This window comes from Sceloporus occidentalis, unplaced genomic scaffold (assembly GCF_023333645.1).
Source record: "Sceloporus occidentalis isolate IW3139 unplaced genomic scaffold, rSceOcc1.0.p SCAF_44, whole genome shotgun sequence".
In the NCBI taxonomy this organism is placed as follows: Eukaryota; Metazoa; Chordata; class Lepidosauria; order Squamata; family Phrynosomatidae; genus Sceloporus; species Sceloporus occidentalis.
Window position 1 is genome coordinate 3,682,032 of NW_028317024.1, and position 18,391 is coordinate 3,700,422.

The window sequence follows — 18,391 nt, forward strand, 5'->3', positions numbered from 1 at the left end:
ACTTTAAGTTTCTTTTGATTTTGTAGCAATAGTAGTAGCAGTAATGCATTTTTAGAGTATGGTAGTTCAAGTTAAAACACAAACTGGGGATCCATGTGAATTGTAATTATGTGAAAAGTAAGTATACAACAACATTGTTTTACCTAGGAATGGCCATACCATTGGTAGTCCATATTAAAATGCACCATTGTTTAAATGCTAAACTATGTGGTCATGCAATCATGTCCCTGACCAACTCATGGTCTTCCTAACACAATTAAATGGGGCCTGGCTCAGTCCCCATGTCCAAAGTCCGGCCCGCGTTCCGGACTGATAAGGCCCCACAGATAAGTTGCCCAAATATAGATCTGTTTTTTTAATATTAAAGGCAGAGTGATTTAACACCTATTTAGATTTGTCATCCAAGTCACAAAATGAAAAGTATGCCGTTTTCAATAAACTTTGCATAAAATAGTTAATTTGCATTTAATTTTAATGGTTCAAAGAATGTCAGGCAAAATGGTCGGCCCTCGCACATGTTCACTTCATCAAATCTGTCACTCTTCGAAAAAAGTTTGGACATGCCTGCACTAGAGGAATACTGTACATGTTACAGGCATATGATATTGGTGTAATCGACCAATCCTGAATAGATCTGAGGAGCCAGGTTTACTTACATTACTCAGTTTTGTTAGCTGATCCCTACTGATCTGAATTTTTAAAATTTTCCTACAGATAAAATAAATACTGTAGTAACATCACACATCTATAGCAAAAGGTGCTAAAGAGCAAAGGAAAGGGTTAAGTCCCTGCATCTTCTAGAAATTTACAATGATGTATGCTAAAACAAAATAAGCATAACACTGAGGCAGTAGAGGATGCTGTATATTCACATGTAAAACCATTACAATCCGTTCAGCATTTAAGCGCCCATCATACTTTCCTTATCGCCAGGGTCTATATGTGCTCCTTGTCAACGGATGCTTTCATCCATCAATTTCATTTAGAATTATTACATAGATCAATATGCTTCAAGACCAATGTGGCTCTTGAGAACGGTTGACTGCACCGTATGACATGTATTGGCCTGCCGCATTTCCTCTCCACTTCAGCAGTTAATTTCATCAATAACTTATCATATAGCCTGTTTTCATTTTTAACTAAAAGTACAGTTTTGTGCCAAGTTAGCTCTCTATACGAATCATTAACATTGGGGTAAAAACTAATATATATACCCTTTCAGATTTAATAGACAGTGGAACCTTCTGAAAAAACCTTAAAGGATAAAGAAAAAAACAACCCATTTTATCATTATGTCCCCACACTCAATAATATACTACAAAGTAGCCTTAGTTTATGGTAGAGCTTATTCTCAAATATCAGCAAAAAGTGGTGAACCCGTTACAAGGGAAAACAATTTTTTTTTTTTACAGTTACATCACTTTGAATATTAAAAAGTCCATATATACTAATATATATATTATACATAACATAATACATAATACATAATATACTAGACATGGGCAGAACGTGAGAGTGTAAAAGTCTGAATATTTATGAATCCCTGTTTTTTTGACCCATCATATGAACTTTAATGCATATGACAGCTAGGAGTCCCTTTTAAATTAACACCCCCCTTAAAAATGCATGGATGGATTGAGCAGAATCTCTCATATACATTTTCCTCTTTCTCTAGTCTTAACTTGCATAAGATGTTTATGGCTGTGTTGGCTCCAGTGGAAGTTTGCATATTTGCAGAAAAAGCTCCCAATGATTTCAGCGGGAAGGCTTTCCTGCCACAAAAAAAAAAACTAAGCTAAATAACTATTAAAGTACTTATAAAGACTTAACATGCATGCTTTGTTGGTGGAGCTGCATGGGAGACTGGAGTTTTGCTTTAAGAAGGATTTCAACACATGTAACTGGCAAATTTGGACTTCTTTCATCTATAAAATCTTTGAGCTATAAACTTATATGCTTTTCTATCAAAGCAATCACGAAAGCAAGGAAAGACCCTAAAGATGACAAGGATGAATTAAAAGAGAAGCATGTTTTAACGTGATGCGGATTATGGAGATCACAATGGCAACATCAATCATTAAGACATGGAAGGTACATCATCCCAAGAGATATTAGCCAGATTGGGTCACTGTCCCAAAGTAAGGATCAGACTACCACCTGTGCAGGTAGGGCCTTATGCCAATTCGAGACCACAACATCTGGTACGAAGAGGTCAATGCTATCCTAGAAGCAGCTGGAGAGTTGCCTGCTGCTTACTGCTGCATAATAGAATATATGATTAAGTGATCCAAACTCACACGCCTATTCCCTATGCCTTCCTCTCATCTAGAATGACCTGCTTAAGTTGTTAAAGTCATTAAATGTCACATTAATAGAAAAATGGCACTGGACGACTGCTCATGTAAACCAACGAACAAAATCCATGAACTTTTGGCTTTTAAAAAATATATATATAAAAAAGCACAGTAAGCCTAGCCAGCAACACAGGACATAGTCATATATACACATACCTTATTTGTTAAATAAGTTTTGTTTTTTGCAGTGTTAAGACTGCAAAGTTATACAGTACACATCATGTGGTACAGAGGAAATCCTTGTTCACCGAAAATATACTTCAAAAACATTAGAAGGAAATGCCTATGTAGCTGGAATATGGCAATATATCAAGTCACACGAAGAGATTCTTCTAAGAAGACATTTATACATGATTGACAACACCAAATGATCAACATTACTGTATTTCTTAAGCTAAGGGCATCAAGAAATACAGTATTTGCTCGATTATAAGATAAGAAAAAATCCTCTATAAGAGGAGGTCATTTTTTTCAATCAAGGCTGTCTATTATTCAGACCTCAGATCCGTGACACCACAGACTAAGCCTAGTGGCTTGTCACTCATGCTCTGTCACACACTCTCATTCACTGGTTCACACACTCTTATTCACTCTCTCCACTTCCCCTGGTATCAGTTCTGTTATCCATGTACTTCCATAAAAGGGCGGAGCCTTCAATTCAATTCTCCCCTGATTGGAGGAACGAGAGAAAGCCTTTCCCCGCGATGCACATAATGACTCCACCCTTTTGCCAAAGTACTCCAAGAGCCCAGAATACTGCCAACGGATTTGTGGAGAAAGAGAGTTGCAGAAACGCTTCTTTTTCTCTCTGCATTTAAATAGTCTCTTAGGAAAAAAACATTAGTATAAGGCTAAGGGGCAGGTCTGTTATCCACGGTAGAATAGCCCCCCATGGGCCCAAACCATGTCCCCAAACACCCATGATCACCTGGAGCATGTAGTGGGTGATTTATCCAGGCTCCTCAAGAGCCTAAAATAAAACAAAAAACAGACTCCTGACAAGGATAGACCCTACCTGAGTAGGGAAGGGACAAGCACTGGGAAAGGGGGAGGTTTAACCTTTTATTTGTTTCTGCCCTACCTGATAGGTGAAGCAGGGAAAGGGCAGGAGCATTCAAGTTAAAACAAACACTTAAGGAAAATATAAATGTTTGAAACCACTGTTTAAAAGCATTGTTAACATATAGTTGAATTGTGATGCTCACACTTTTAAAATATGTTAAGTCATATAACTGTTTTGGACAAGATGTGTGCAACTGCTGATGAAAACCCAATGTATATTTAGCAACATTGCCTAAGTAGAGAGATCCCTCATGTGCATAAGTGTCACATTTTAGGGAACCTACAGGGCCAAAGATGAAATGTAATTTCCACCCAACCAATTCTACTCATTCTAAATATATATATATATTTAATGTAATGTATGCCTTTAAATTATCCCAGCCAAACGCTAATCTCTCTTGTTGATCTCGGCTTTGCCATTAAATGTGAGGCAGGGAGAGAATCAGACTTAACACAAAAAGCATTGTTTTTGCCATACGACTGAAGTGACTGGCTACCACAGCAATCGCATAACTGGCACCCAACCATCATGTCCCTGAGAAGCTCCTTGGCTGCACAACAAACCCACTTCAAAAACACATAAATAGAACATTTCTGCTTAAGATGTCTAATAACTTGAAATACGTATATATTTTATTGAACACATATCACAGTTTAATGTTAACAGCAACACCTATAACGAATGCTAAATACTTTGTTAGTCTTAGACAAAGTATTCACAGGAACATCAACCAAAAAAAAAGAAGAAAAGAAATGCTCGCCTCTAAAGAGGTGTTTCAAAGGCTAACATTAGCTACACCAATGCCAGTTAAGCCTCAGCAAAACTGAATTATTAAATCTCCCTATATCCTATTACGGTCTACTTATGAATACTTGATATTATTTTGTATAATTGACAAGAGTCGTCAGGAAACGATGGCTTTAATGGCAATCAAATTAAGATCAGCTGGTATGAGTGTCACAGAGGAGAGTCCATGTCATGTGTTGATAAATTAATTGTCGAGCTTTTGTGCAAGAGGGTAGGTTGATCTGTCATAAATTGTTTGAAACTGGCCTTGTAACGGTAGCAGCCCAAGACGAATAGTGAAAGAAGACATACAGTACTCCTCGGAACAAAAGAAAAACAAACAGACACTCCCTTAGTATATCAAATGCCAGCAACTTCATTTTTAAATGGCTATGCATGAAAATTTTAAGGTGATGAGAAATAATCAGTAACAATGGAATGGGATGATGGGTCCAGATAAAGAGTTTATTTTACATTTTGTTGTAGGAAACTATTTTGAGTCACAAAAGAACTCCAATATATCCCAAACATTTAAGCTATAATGTCATCACAAGACAGCAATTAAAAACATATTGGCATTTATAAGAGATTGATGAAAATGAGTTCTAAAGTGTTAATTTCTTTTAACACGAAGGAAAGAACCATGTGTACTCAAGAGATATTTGATCTGAATTAAGAAACTGATGAAGCAATTGATTAATTGGAATTTAAGCCATCAGTCACTGGATCTATCAACAGATTAATTTACATTCTAAACAATCAGCTGATGGTCCAATAGGGTCCTGCGTATTAATACAGCTTCAATATGATACCAAGGAACTCATCACAATTCTTTATTGACAAGCGCATAGATGCTTTTAATCCAGGCTTGATCACACTGCATATATTTTGGGATTTCTTCATTGACTTTTGCGTTTAGGCAAAATGTAGTTGTATTAAATACGTTATGGAATATATCTAAATGCAGCAACAGTAACTCTTAATCAAAGCAGATACGTGCTTTAAATATATAAATCATGCTTGCTGATTTGGCCAGACAAACATTTTCTAATCAAATATCACCTTTCCACTTTGGTAACAAATAAAAAAAAAAAGATAGGGTTCCTGTATAAAAAATTATTCTGATCCTAAATTCTAAAAGTAGTCTTATCCTCAGAGCAATTAATGGGCTACTTTTACTGATCGGTCCATTTAAATGATTCCTATGGTAGTGAGGCCAATACTCAAACTTTGCATCAGATATCACTTCGTATACATTGTCTTTAGTGGCTGCCTTCGTTTTCTAGCCTCCATATGATGGAAATGCTTGGAGATCAGTGATAGCAAGAGTCCTACAGCCAAGGATCTCACAGATAAGCCTGCCCTGACAATAAAAGCTATCACATTATATTCTAGCATATGATTTGAAAACAAAGATCCTAGCCCCAGATGAAGCATACTACTCATCTCTGGCAAACAAAATATTAAAAGTTTTTTCTCTTGGGAAAAACAATAATTTTCTTCTTAAGCAAAAATACAATGTTAATTCTATCTGACAACATTAATGCCAACTTCTAGTAGTACAATTTGGAAATTGCCATGTTCGATTGTTTTCCCATCTTTGTAGAACCTTCTAGAAACATTTAATAGACTATTGATAGACTATCAGTGAAGTTAAGCAAGCCACATACCTTCCTAATCCTAAACACAATGATTCACTGTTAAAAACAAGCATGTAAATATGAGGTGTTCACCACCTTTTCCCTGTTTGAGTAAGGTCACGTCTTCACCAGAAGGTTAGAACACCAAAAAGCGCAGTATAATTTAGCAGCTGAAGATAGGTGTCAAAACATTTCCTGTCTGAGTTAAATCAAATGTTAAAACTGGAATGGGAATGGAGGTAAGGAAACAGATTAAAGTGCTTTGGACAGATCTTTGGCAGTAGCTCATGGCCTAAAGATAAAAGTTTATCTGGCTGCATGAGCAAAACCTCATTCTAATCAATTGTAATCCCATGCAGGAAAACAGTATTATTTTTCTTACACTACTACCTTTTAGGCAACTTCGTTCAACGACAACATACGACTTTAAAAGTAATCCTAAAACTAGTATTGATGAGCTGGATTTTCATGTGTTGTATGTAGGTTTGTTTTTTTTTAAACAAAATCCAAGTCATGGAGCTCATGAGAGTCTGTACTGGAATTTAGAAGGGTAATATCATGTGAATTCCAGTACAGACTCTCTCGAGCTCCATGACAGTATGATTTGTACCCCATTCTGCAAGATGATGATGCTTGTACCTCACGCACCCTAGTATCAATGTTTTCTTACATATTATATTCTCTCACGTGCATTTATGGCCATTCTCTCTCTTTGATGTGCTAGACTAATCTGATATTTTATTGCTTTTCCTAACATGGCGTACATTAATTGTCATTCCCTATCTTTGGAGGTGCTACACCAATATGAGGGGGTTTATTCCTCTGGCCTATATCATCCCTGGTCTTACTACAACTAAACCACTATGTAAGCAACATACCACAGAGGAAACATTAGCCCCGCAACAAATCCAATCAGGATAAACTGCATTCAATTAATTGATTAAACTCTCCTAATTTGATAGGTCACAGATTGCATAGTGTGCAAAAGAAGAGGAAATAAAAGTAGCAAAAAAAAGGCATTTTTAACAAAAAATATGTACTGTTCTCTTTTGTAATTAGAAATGCTCCCATATATTTGATTTAAAGAAAGAAGATCCATACGGTTAATTTTGTCCATGATTCATTGGTTCTACTGCGGCTGTTATAGAAGCCGTGTTGCAAACTTCATTGGTTCAAAAGTAGAGGTGTGCCAAATTAATAATACATTTCTTTAAGAATCAACCTAAAACCAACACAGACCAAAAAGAGTGAAAACTCTTATTATGAACAAATGCAGATTAATAATTAGGATTAGAATTTTGAGTTAAATGTTATATTATCATAATGGTATCTATGGGTTTAATCAAGCGGCATTAGTAGCCAGGTTTAACGGTCTGGACACTGGTATTACATTTAAGGACACATTGATCTCATTATCGCATATATTTTTTTACTCTCATTATTTAATATTTTTTTGTTCTTGCCCAACAAAAATATAGTAATTTAGTTTGCATAAATAAATTCCATCCGTCATACAAAACAAAACGTACTTCCGATATAAAGAAAAAACAATATTTTCTTCATCAGGGCCAATGCAAAAATTCCACAGGGCTTTGAATTAAGAGGGTCCAGTTAACAAACTAATTCTTCTAATGTATATTAACTGGACATTAACAATCTTGATTCTTATACGCACCAGAATACCGGGGTCAAGCCATACCGCCTGTATTGCTCTTGCCATACATGATACTTTCAATGACTGTGAACCTGCCTGTTCTTCAAACAACTAATTTCCAGAAGAAAAAAAAACCCAAAACATCTGTCCTATCATCAAACCTCTGTGAGAAATAATGGTGTCTTGCACATCCATCTAAAATCTCTCAATTAAACAAATGAGGCTGGTATTAAAAGTAACGGTTTATGTGCCTGTTTGCACCACAAGAATCGCTAGACACACACAGATCATTTTTCTGTAAAAGTAGCACAGGGTACATGCAAAATATTCTATCATATGTCATCCCACTAGGTGTTCTAAAAACCCTGTGGATATTAATGCCTAACAAATGCAGTTTTTATTACTCCATCTAACACAATACAACTGAATGATGTTGTAGCAAAACAACAGGGTATAAGCCACATAGGAAACAAGCAACTAAGGTTAAAACCTAATTATAAGCCTCTCCGTGCTAGAAGAACGCTCGGCAATTAATGAGAAAAGGATTCTTAAGGTGTCTTGGAGAGTTAGCAGGTATAGTTGTACAAGATGTATAGTTGTACAAGATGTATAGTCAAGGGAAACAAGCTCATGTTAGGTGGGACTTGGAGCTGGCTGGCCACCCACTGTGCAATAGGGCAAAGATATGATAACGAAAATCTTGTAAGCATGTTTTGTCCAACAGAATTACAACCATGCATGAAATCACAAAAAAGGCTAATCCTATCGCTTACTGAATCATCACCAGCTGCTCAACTGTTCAATTTAGAAAGGCTTCAATTGTGTAGAACCCCTGGATGTCTTTGGGTCCCGTTTCAAGGATATGATTGAGACACAAAGAGAAATAACATCTCATAATAATCTCATTTCTTCTTCCACCCAACAATGAACACAAGGCAATTGTCGTCATTTTTTTTTTTCATTACGGTGGTAAAATATTACAAACGTTAACTAAGCTTCCAAAGATTTTACTTTAAATGTCCAACGCAGGAAAGAACGAAGGTTTCCCTTAGTGCACCAATACTAATTATTGTTCCCATCCAGTACGTGTAGCTATACATGAAAAATGCTTAAGCACTGAGGGCTTACATGCGTAAAAGTCTGTCTGCAAGCTGTACTATTTTAAGATATTGGGTTTTGTTTGTTTTTTTTAAGGAAATCCACATGGTCTAACACTTTAGTATGCTCTGTTAATAGCGACTTAACATTGCTTTAATCAAGAGGGACCCTTTAAAAAAGTGTGAAGCACTGGTATTAAGAACAAAAATTCTAGGACAATACATGGCGTCAAAGACCAAAATTCCTGAATTGCCCTTCGGCACCTAGATTTTGGCAGAACCACTTATAAAAACGCACAGGTAACTGTTGAATTACTACTTTTAGGATAGAGCCCATATTCTAGAATAGTTATCAACATAAAGCCAAGCAGTTTGACGTACCTGTCTTCTCTGAGGTTCTGAGAAAGACCATGTCTGCAGGGATTCGTTGATTCTGAAGATAAATAAATATACACATAAAGAAATAATTCCTATGGAGATATGCTCAGTAGTATAAGCAAACCAAAAGGTCACAATTGGGATTGAAATGCAATTAAAATAGGATTTATCTTTGTACTTTATATTCAGCATTTGCAATTTAGAAATCAATATTTTAGAAAAATTATACAATAAATAAGTAACAGTTAAGCCTTCCAAATTCTCCCAATTGGTGAACCGTTAAACATACTATGAATTTCAATGAGGTTTGTAAACATTTCATGGAGTTTTATCCCCATTGTACATGCCCATGTAATACGTCGGGCCTTTATAAACTATTAAAAATAAACGCACATCATTAGCCTACAACATGCACTGGCCAAGGTAATCTTAAAATATACACAAACATACGTTCCATACATACCTCTGGACATTATAATTATCAATTACCATTATAACATTTTTATTTTTATTTTTTTAAAGCCCAAACATGGACATGCCCACCATAACTTGCATAACATTTAGGCTTGCGTGATCACCCAGCAGCTGAAATTAATGAAAATATTGTTGATCCTGGTACCAAGCAGGTGGACAGGAGCACTCTATGAACTTGGTTGTGATGAGTCCCATCCAAGTCCAGCTGCAGTCCACACTGAGATCAACAGGGGCTGACTTCACACAGCTTTACCGAGCAATACCTGGCAAATTTAGCTAAACCATTTGACAGAAAAAGAAAAGTGCTGTCCTTCCACTATACTACTTCAAATTGTATTATCAACTTAATCAAGAAGAGGGAGGAAAATCTAGCATTTGATAAAGTATGTCATATGTGGAAAGTGTGAATAAAGAGCCACAGGCTAGTAGACAATGCAGACTGCTAGTTAGTGGCACGATGACATCATAAGAAAATGACCGTAAAACTCTGTTAGACAGCAGAAGCGTAACAGATGTTCTCGCTGTGTATTTTTATTTAGCACAGCCTATTCATAGAGAGTGCAAAAGGCTGACCTAAGGCTGCGGAAGCACACTGTGCATTCAGCCATTTACAGATGTTTTACACATCTGTTCTGTTCAGTAAAGCTTTTTGATTGTAACACTAACTGTGACATAAAAAGAATCTTTTCAAAGACAATCTAATCCCATATGCTAAAGTGCAGTTGTAACTATGTTTATTGCAAGGCTTTTGTTTTTTGTTTTTTTTTTACACTTTCTTAGAATCTTTTCTTATGAAAACAGATTAAACGAGAGCAATCATAGACTGGTAAATAAAATATTGGTTTCTAAACATTTTTTTTAGTTTCAAACTGGTCAGAGACTGTCTATAAACTCTCATCACAAATTCTTGGAAAAGGTTTTGAGTCAATGGATTAATAGTAATACAGTTTGGAACCAGGGTCCGGTTCATATCCCAATTTTCTCTAAGAATACAGATCACTGGCACACAAAATGATGAAATGTGGATAGAGCTTGGTTTAAATGGAAAATAAGGAGGGCGCCATTAAGAACCACTAGGATATTGCCTAGAAGAGCATCAGACTTGTGCCTAGAAGGAAATTGACATTAGAAATAATCGAGCCTCTTCCTCAGGGCCTGTTTTGGAATATAACACGTAAGGATTATTATATCAAGGAATATCATGAGAAGCAGTAGCGCATCTTCCCTAAGAATACAAGATAGGAAACCACAGATCATGGTGTTCACCAGCAACATGCCAAGTGAATGCCCTTTAAAAAAAAATATGAAGTGGTCATCTAAGCATTTCAAGGATATAAAGTTATATAAAAAACACCAAACAATGGTAGGATTGTGTATTGCTTGAACAAAGACATTATCTAGTTTTTGAATTTGTAATTAAACAGATTAGGCGCTCCAATAAACACCAGAGAGGTGCATATGGTGTATCACGGGAGATTTTAGTTAATAAATGACTTAGATTGGCTATCTTCTATGTGTGATGAGGGAGTATGAATAAGTTCACATTTTTCATCCTTCAAAGCGAGTATGTGCTCTTAAATCTAGACTTACTAGTAATCAGCATGTTTCATTTACTTGAGAAATAGCCAGGTGCTTAAAACCAGAGCTTCGTTTTGTGGCATGAAAATTGAACACTACACACAGATTGTTTGTTTGCTTTAGTCGTAAACATATGGATCTTCCTTTCAAATGACTCATTAATTTCACTCTTGAATTGCTGTTGATGCATCTTCCAAGTCAAATGCTAAGTTAAGCTCCTTTTGTCATTGTAATCAGCAGATAAGCAAACCTGGTTATTTACATTCATGAACAAGATTCAAATGTTCATTCAATTTTAAATGTAAATCATCTTTCATGGCATAATTATCCATTAGACTTTGTCTAAACTGATACTTGTGTTCTAATAGAATTAATTAAATAAGCCCACAATTTATGTTATATCAGAGCTGGAGACCTCAGAGTTCCATTACTTCAGATGTAAACTGAAGGAGGTCTAGAATAACCATTCTCCCGGTATTAGGATCCGATAAAGGTTAAGGAGTTAATTTTTTTTATGCTGGCCCACTAATAGGCATCACTAACTTCGATCTTTTTTCCTAGTCATAGGTATTAAGTCTGAGTAAGAACGTGCAGAAGAAATCATTGTTCTATTTCATTTCTGGTCCAAGTGCAATGGGGTCTACAAAAGGCAGCCACTAATAAATGCCTTCAATATAATATTGTTTTAATAAAAGAAATTATAGTAAAGTTACGTTAACAAGGAGGCAAACGGGAAACCAGGATACCCCTGGAAAACATATGGTAAGTTTTCCAACACACCACTTCACCTAACACTAGATAGCTAAGCACACAACACTAGATACCCTACTGACTACATAGCTAAACCGTAAAAGAGTTGTTCTCCTTTAGCATACTTGAAAAATGGCATAAAAAGCAATACTCTAAATTCTGTGACATGGGAAAAAATGTTCAGTCTAAATCACAAGCCTTTTATCTGGCACAAGATAATACAGTCTTAATGACAGTGCAGAGTTATCTTGCATAAAGGTCACACAGATACAATACCTTTTCCACTATGATGAGATCTCCAACTTGAATATCGGAACTCTTTACTTGTATTTTACCTAAAATATAAAAATGCCTGGCATGAATATGCATACATATCTGTTAGATAAGAAAGAAACTGCGAAAAACACATTGCACAAATTTATATTGCATATTTTATCATGTTAATTGTTCCTCCTGGTAATGGAGCATTCTGCCAAGCTATGGCAACACACTGGTTTCAAGTTTTATTTTTTCTTATTCATGACATTTTCTCACTTTTTTTCAACTCAATTACTTTATGGAAAAAAGAAGTTATCCATCAAGGCAATAATACTACACACAATCCAAACCATACATTTGTGATTATACTAGTTCAACTTTTGGAACTTCTCTTTCTTAACTTAATACACTGGCCAACAAAATATTTTAAAATGCGAAAAGGACAGATGATCTCACAAAAATGTGTGTTGTTTTTTCAGAAAAGGGAGGTTTCCTTACTTAAGAACAGTGCCAACACCAGTAGCAGGCCAGAAAGGCAAAATTGTTGTAAATTGCCCTGTTGACCCTGAAGGTGCTGTTCCTCCTACTATTGAACACATTTGCCATTTGAAAATACATGTTATACTACATAATTCCTAGTCATGTTGAATATGTTCAGGGCAATGAGTAAAATCATAGGTGTGTGGCTGCAGACAAGCGGGGAGACTGGGGCTGGGAGTATGTTGGCTGGGAGCCCCTCCCCCGCTCGGACAGCTTTTAATGTGCAAACAGGGATCAAATGGGCGGCTCAGCCGGCGCTTTAGAATTGAGCAAATAGAAATAATAACTTATTATTTGGACCCTATTTAATTTAGATTACAATGGATTTTTGATGAATTTAGCAAAGAAAATTTCCTTTTGCGCTTGGGGGTTCACGTGCTCCTATGGAGGAGCCTCCACTGTTAGAAGGTCTGTCATGCACCAGTTTGGGCCTTCCTAACACTGAAGTTTCATAGATTTGAACAAACTATATTATGTTGCATTCACTAACTTGGGATATGGCCGATGTGCAGTACATTCCAACATGGACATCATTATACATTATGCATGCCCAAACCTAGTGGATTACTCCTGTAGGAAGGGCTGAGTTGGACCTATATAATGCATAGCTAATGTGGAAGTCATCCTTTAGGTTTATATTACACTACAGATACTCAGAGACTCAGTTTAAACTTTTTTTCAGTACAGAAAATATGTAAGAAATATATAAAAAAAAATTCAATACAACTTTCAGCATTAGTGAAACATGGGAAAGAGTTCATGACAGAAATAAAACTCCAAGCGGAAAACACATGAGAACTGTTTACACTGAAAGTAAAGGTGTCTGATGGAATACTGTAAGATGATACAGTGGAAGACATTGGCTTGTTAATGAAATTTTCCCTTTAATAAGAGTAAAAAGAATGCCTTTTCTGGTGCTACAGTGATCAGTCACACATCAGTATCAGCTATTCCTAAGAATACAAAAGAACAGTCAAAATTCTACTATAGTTAATTTCATTTATGATGGTCCTATTGTTTATGTTCTGGAATCTCAGAATACAGAGATAGGGGAAGATTAGTGGGGGTCCTGAATAGTTTAGCGCTCACTTGCTTGCCCCGAGGTCACTTTTAGAACTTAGGTCCGTTGCTGGTCACATTGCATAAAAATAACACGTAAAACAGTATTTATGTTTGATACAACTATCCAACTGCATGTGGACAGATTTCCCATAATATTTGTTTCCTACAAAACATCTCAAAAGCAAACTGTTCTTTACCAGCTGTGTAATTAGCAATAAAAAGCTGTCAAGAGTAGATGTATATCCGGACTTCATAGTCCAACAAGATGTAGGCAATTTTGCCTACAGCCATCCAGAGGATCCAAGCATTGAAATAAGTGTCAATACTAATTCATTACTGTAACCGGTTAAGAGGCATTGCAGATATCTGCAGTGGTCTGAAAATCTAATAAATACTTATGTGCTAAACATCAGGTGGATCCTTCGCTATATCTGTCTCCATACACAATAGCACATCTGCATCTACAATAATGCAATATATTTTATGTTCCCAATCATTGAAGACATTAGATCCAGAATCTATGACAAGACCAAGGACTGATTAGGGCCCAAGTCTAAAATACATATACAGTGGGGCAAAAAAGTATTCAGTCAGCCATCAATTGTGCAAGTTCTCCCACTTAAAAAAAGATGAGAGAGGCCTGTAATTTTCGCCATAGGTACACTTCAATTATGAGAGACAGAATGGGGGGAAATAATACAGAAAATCACATTGTAGGATTTCTAATGAATTCATTGGTAAATTCCTCAGTAAAATGAGTATTTGGTCACCTACAAACAAGCATATCTGGCTCTCACAGACCTGTAACATCTTCTTTAAGAGTCTCCTTTGTCCTCCACTCGTTACCTGTATTAATGGCACCTGTTTGAACTTGTTATCAGTATAAAAGAAACCTGTCCACAACCTCAAACAGTCACACTCCAAACCCCACTATGGCCAAGACCAAAGAGCTGTCGAAGGACACCAGAAACAAAATTGTAGACCTGCACCAGGCTGGGAAGACTGAATCTGCAATAGGCAACCAGCTTGGGACCAAAGTAACAAAGGCTACCATCAGTAACACACTATGCCGCCAGGGACTCAAATCATGCAGTGCCAGACGTGTCCCCTGCTTAAGCCAGTACATGTCCAGGCCCGTCTGAAGTTTGCTAGAGAGCATTTGGATGATCCAGAAGAGGATTGGGCGAATGTCATATGGTCAGATGGAACCACGGTAGAAAGAATGCTGAGTTGCATCCAAAGAACACCATACCTACGGTGAAGCATGGGGGTGGAAACATCATGCTTTGGGGCTGTTTTTCTGCAAAGGGACCAGGACGACTGATCCATGTAAAGGAAAGAATGAATGGGGCCACGTATTGTGAGATTTTGAGTGAAAACCTCCTTCCATCAGCAAGGGCATTGAAGATGAAACGTGGCTGGGTCTTTCAGCATGACAATGATCCCAAACACACTGCCCGGGCAACGAAGGAGTGGCTTCGTAAGAAGCATTTCAAGGTCCTGGAGTGGCCTAGCCAGTCTCCAGATCTCAACCCCATAGAAACAGGAAGTTCTACTTACCGAGAGCTTCTTTTCCCTGTCAATCCCTGGTGACACTAGGATAGACTCCTCCTCCGTACCTGATAGGGCAGGACTCAAAAACTTTAAAAGGGCCCTCCCCTCCTACTAACACCAGTGAATACCAAAGACCACACAGGCAAAGCAATCTGATGCAACAAAAATTTATTGAAAAGAAGGGAGGGAACAAAAACGTGTCACCAGGGATTGACAGGGAAAAGAAGCTCTCGGTAAGTAGAACTTCCTGTTTCCCTGCCATCCCAGGTGACACGAGGATAGATTTACCAAAGAAGAAGGGAGGGCAAACTAAGGAGACAAAACAGCCTCAAGGACCTTCCGACCGAAAAGAGAGTCCTCCTGAGCCATCTGGTCGAGACGGTAATGCTGCACAAAAGCGTGGAGAGTCCGCCAAGTAGCTGCCTTGCAGATCTGATCGGGCGAAAGACAACATCTTTCAGCCCAGGAAGTGGAGACTGCCCTAGTAGAGTGGGCACGGGTCCCCACAGGAGCAGGTTGGCCGGCTGCAGAATATGCCAAGGTGATGGTTGCAACAATCCACTTAGCGATGGAAGACTTGGAGATACTGATGCCCCTGTTGGGCCCTGAAGAGGCCACGAATAAACGAGAGGACTTACGCAGGGGTAGAGTCCGTTCCAAATAGATGGTGAGGCATCTCTTCAGATCCAGAGTGTGAAGAACTTCTTCTTCATCCGAGCCAGGAGCAGGAAAAAAGGTAGGTAACACGATCTCCTGGTTCTTGTGGAAAGCCGACTGAACCTTGGGTGCGAACTCTGGCGGCAGAGAGAGAACCACCTTATCCGGGGAAAAACGGAGAAACGGTTGCTTCATAGACAAAGCCTGGAGTTCACAAATCCGACGAGCGGAAGTAATCGCTACTAAGAAGGCTGTCTTCAGCGATAATAGATACAGAGAAACCGACTGAAGAGGCTCAAAAGGAGGTAATGTGAGTCTTCGAAGGACGAGATTCAGGTCCCACGGAACCATCCTGGTGACCGAACGAGGACGTATCCTGACGATGGCCTTGGCAAAACGTCTGATCACAGGCAAAGATATAAGCTCGAACCCGAGGAGAGCACTGATGGCAGAAATCTGCACCCGGATCGTAGAAGGCTGAAGTCCACAGTCGAATCCTTCCTGGAGGAAATCCAGAACAGAGGCAGAGGAACAGGAAGTTGGCAAAATCCCCTTGGAACAACACCAACTGTGAAATCTCTTCCAGATCTTAATGTATCGCAGAGAGGTAACCTTCTTTCTACTCTGCAGAAGAGTCTCAGCCACATGACAAGAAAATCCTTGAGCTCTCAGCAGTCCGCGTTCAATCTCCAGGCCGTCAGGTGGAACACGGCAGGGTTTGGGTGTAGGAATGGACCCTGATGTAGAAGGTCTTTCCAAGCTGGGAGCTTCAGAGGGGGAGAGAGACCTAGAGCGATCAAGTCGGAATACCAGACCCGCTTCGGCCAGTCCGGTGCTATCAGGATCACGGAGGCGTGGTCCTTCTTGATCTTCTGTAGGACCCTGGAGATTAGGGCAAACGGAGGGAAAACGTATGCGAGACGGAAATTCCATTCTTGTGAGAAGGCATCTATTGCCAAGGGATGATCCTGAGGCCTGAGGGAAAAGAAGACCGGAATCTGAGCATTGTCTCTGGATGCCATCAGGTCAATCTCGGGTAAGCCCCACCGTTGGACGATTAGATTGAAGGCCATCGGATGCAGAGCCCATTCGCCGCTTAGCACAGGAGTTCTGCTCAGGAAATCTGCTTGAGAATTCAAAGTTTCTCTGAGGTGAATGGCGGACAGAGTCATGTGATGGGACTCTGCCCAAAAGGAAATCCTGAGCGATATATGAAGAAGCCGAGGACTTCTTGTGCCCCCTTGTCTGTTGATATAGGCTACCACTGCTTGATTGTCGGAACGAAGCAAAATGTCCTTGCCGGCGAGCAGATGCTCCCAGTGATGCAGAGCTTTTTCTACTGCAAGCAACTCCAGACAGTTCGAGGGAAGAAGTCTCGTAGCTGGAGACCAGAGACCCTGCACAAACAGGTCCTGATACGTAGCTCCCCATCCCTTGACGCTGGCGTCGGTGGTGAGAAGTACCTTGGGGACAAGAGACCATCTTCTCCCTGCGGCAAGGACGTTCCGTTGGAGCCACCAGGAGAGGGAAGCTCTGACCTGCTGAGGAAGACAGACACGCCTGTCCAGAGCCAATGGGTTGTCTTCCAGATGGTTGAGGACAAATCCCTGAAGTATTCTCATGTGGGCCAGAGCCCAGGGTACTGCATAAGTTGCGGAGACCATCTTGCCCAGCAGGGACATACATAACCGCAAGGAGCTGCGTTGCGCAGAGCGAATCCTGCGTACTAGGAATCGAATCCCCTCTATTCTGGCAGTCGGAAGGAAAGCCTTCCCGGAGCAGGAATCCAGACGAAGACCCAGGAACACTAGATGTTGAGAGGGAACGGTGCAGGATTTGTCCCAGTTCAGAATCCAGCCGAGATCCTGTAATGTGTTGACCACCATGGAAAGATGAACTCGAAGAATCTGCGCTGACCGGGCATGGATAAGCCAATCGTCCAGATAAGGAATGACTGAGATTCCCTGGACACGGAGATGGGCCGCCACGACTGCCAGAAGTTTTGTGAAAACTCTTGGTGCCGCCGACAATCCGAATGGAAGGGCTTGAAACTGGAAATGCTGGACAGTTGAACCCCGAGGGATCGCCACTCTCAGGAAACGTTGATGGGACGGATGGATGGGAACTATGCATCCTTTAGGTCTAATGAAGCCATGAAGTCGTTGAGGCATAAGGTGTCGAGGGTGGATCTTACGGTTTCCATCCTGAACCTGATGAACTGGAGGTGACTGTTCAAAAAACGTAAATCTATGATTAAGCGAAGACCACCCGGTCTCTTGGGGACCAGAAAAACCGGAGAATAAACCCCTTGGCCCAGTTCTGGCCAGGGGACAGGAACCACGACTCTGAGGTCTGACAACTGCTGAATGGTGGATAACAGGACTGACCGCCTTGCCTGGTCTGGAGGAAGGTGGGAGATCAAAAAACGGTCTGAAGGTCTGGTCCGGAATTGAAGTTGATATCCGTGCGATACAATGGCTCTCACCCAGGGATCTCGGGTGAGTGAGAACCAATTGTCGGTGAAAAAACTTATCCGGAATGGAGGA

The 18,391-nt window shown here is 39.3% G+C and overlaps 1 protein-coding gene across 1 annotated transcript in view; it reads right to left on the minus strand.

Moving 5' to 3' along the window:
- LOC149289602 (putative phospholipid-transporting ATPase IIB) overlaps window positions 1–18,391 on the minus strand; it is a 124,370-nt gene that overhangs the window by 90,598 nt on the left and 15,381 nt on the right. The window contains exons 5-6 of the mRNA XM_089490361.1: window positions 12,051–12,109; window positions 8,976–9,027 (exon numbers count right to left, since the gene is read on the minus strand). Of these exons, the coding sequence (XP_089346487.1) occupies window positions 8,976–9,027; window positions 12,051–12,109 (111 nt within the window). The remainder of the gene's footprint in view (window positions 1–8,975; window positions 9,028–12,050; window positions 12,110–18,391) is intronic.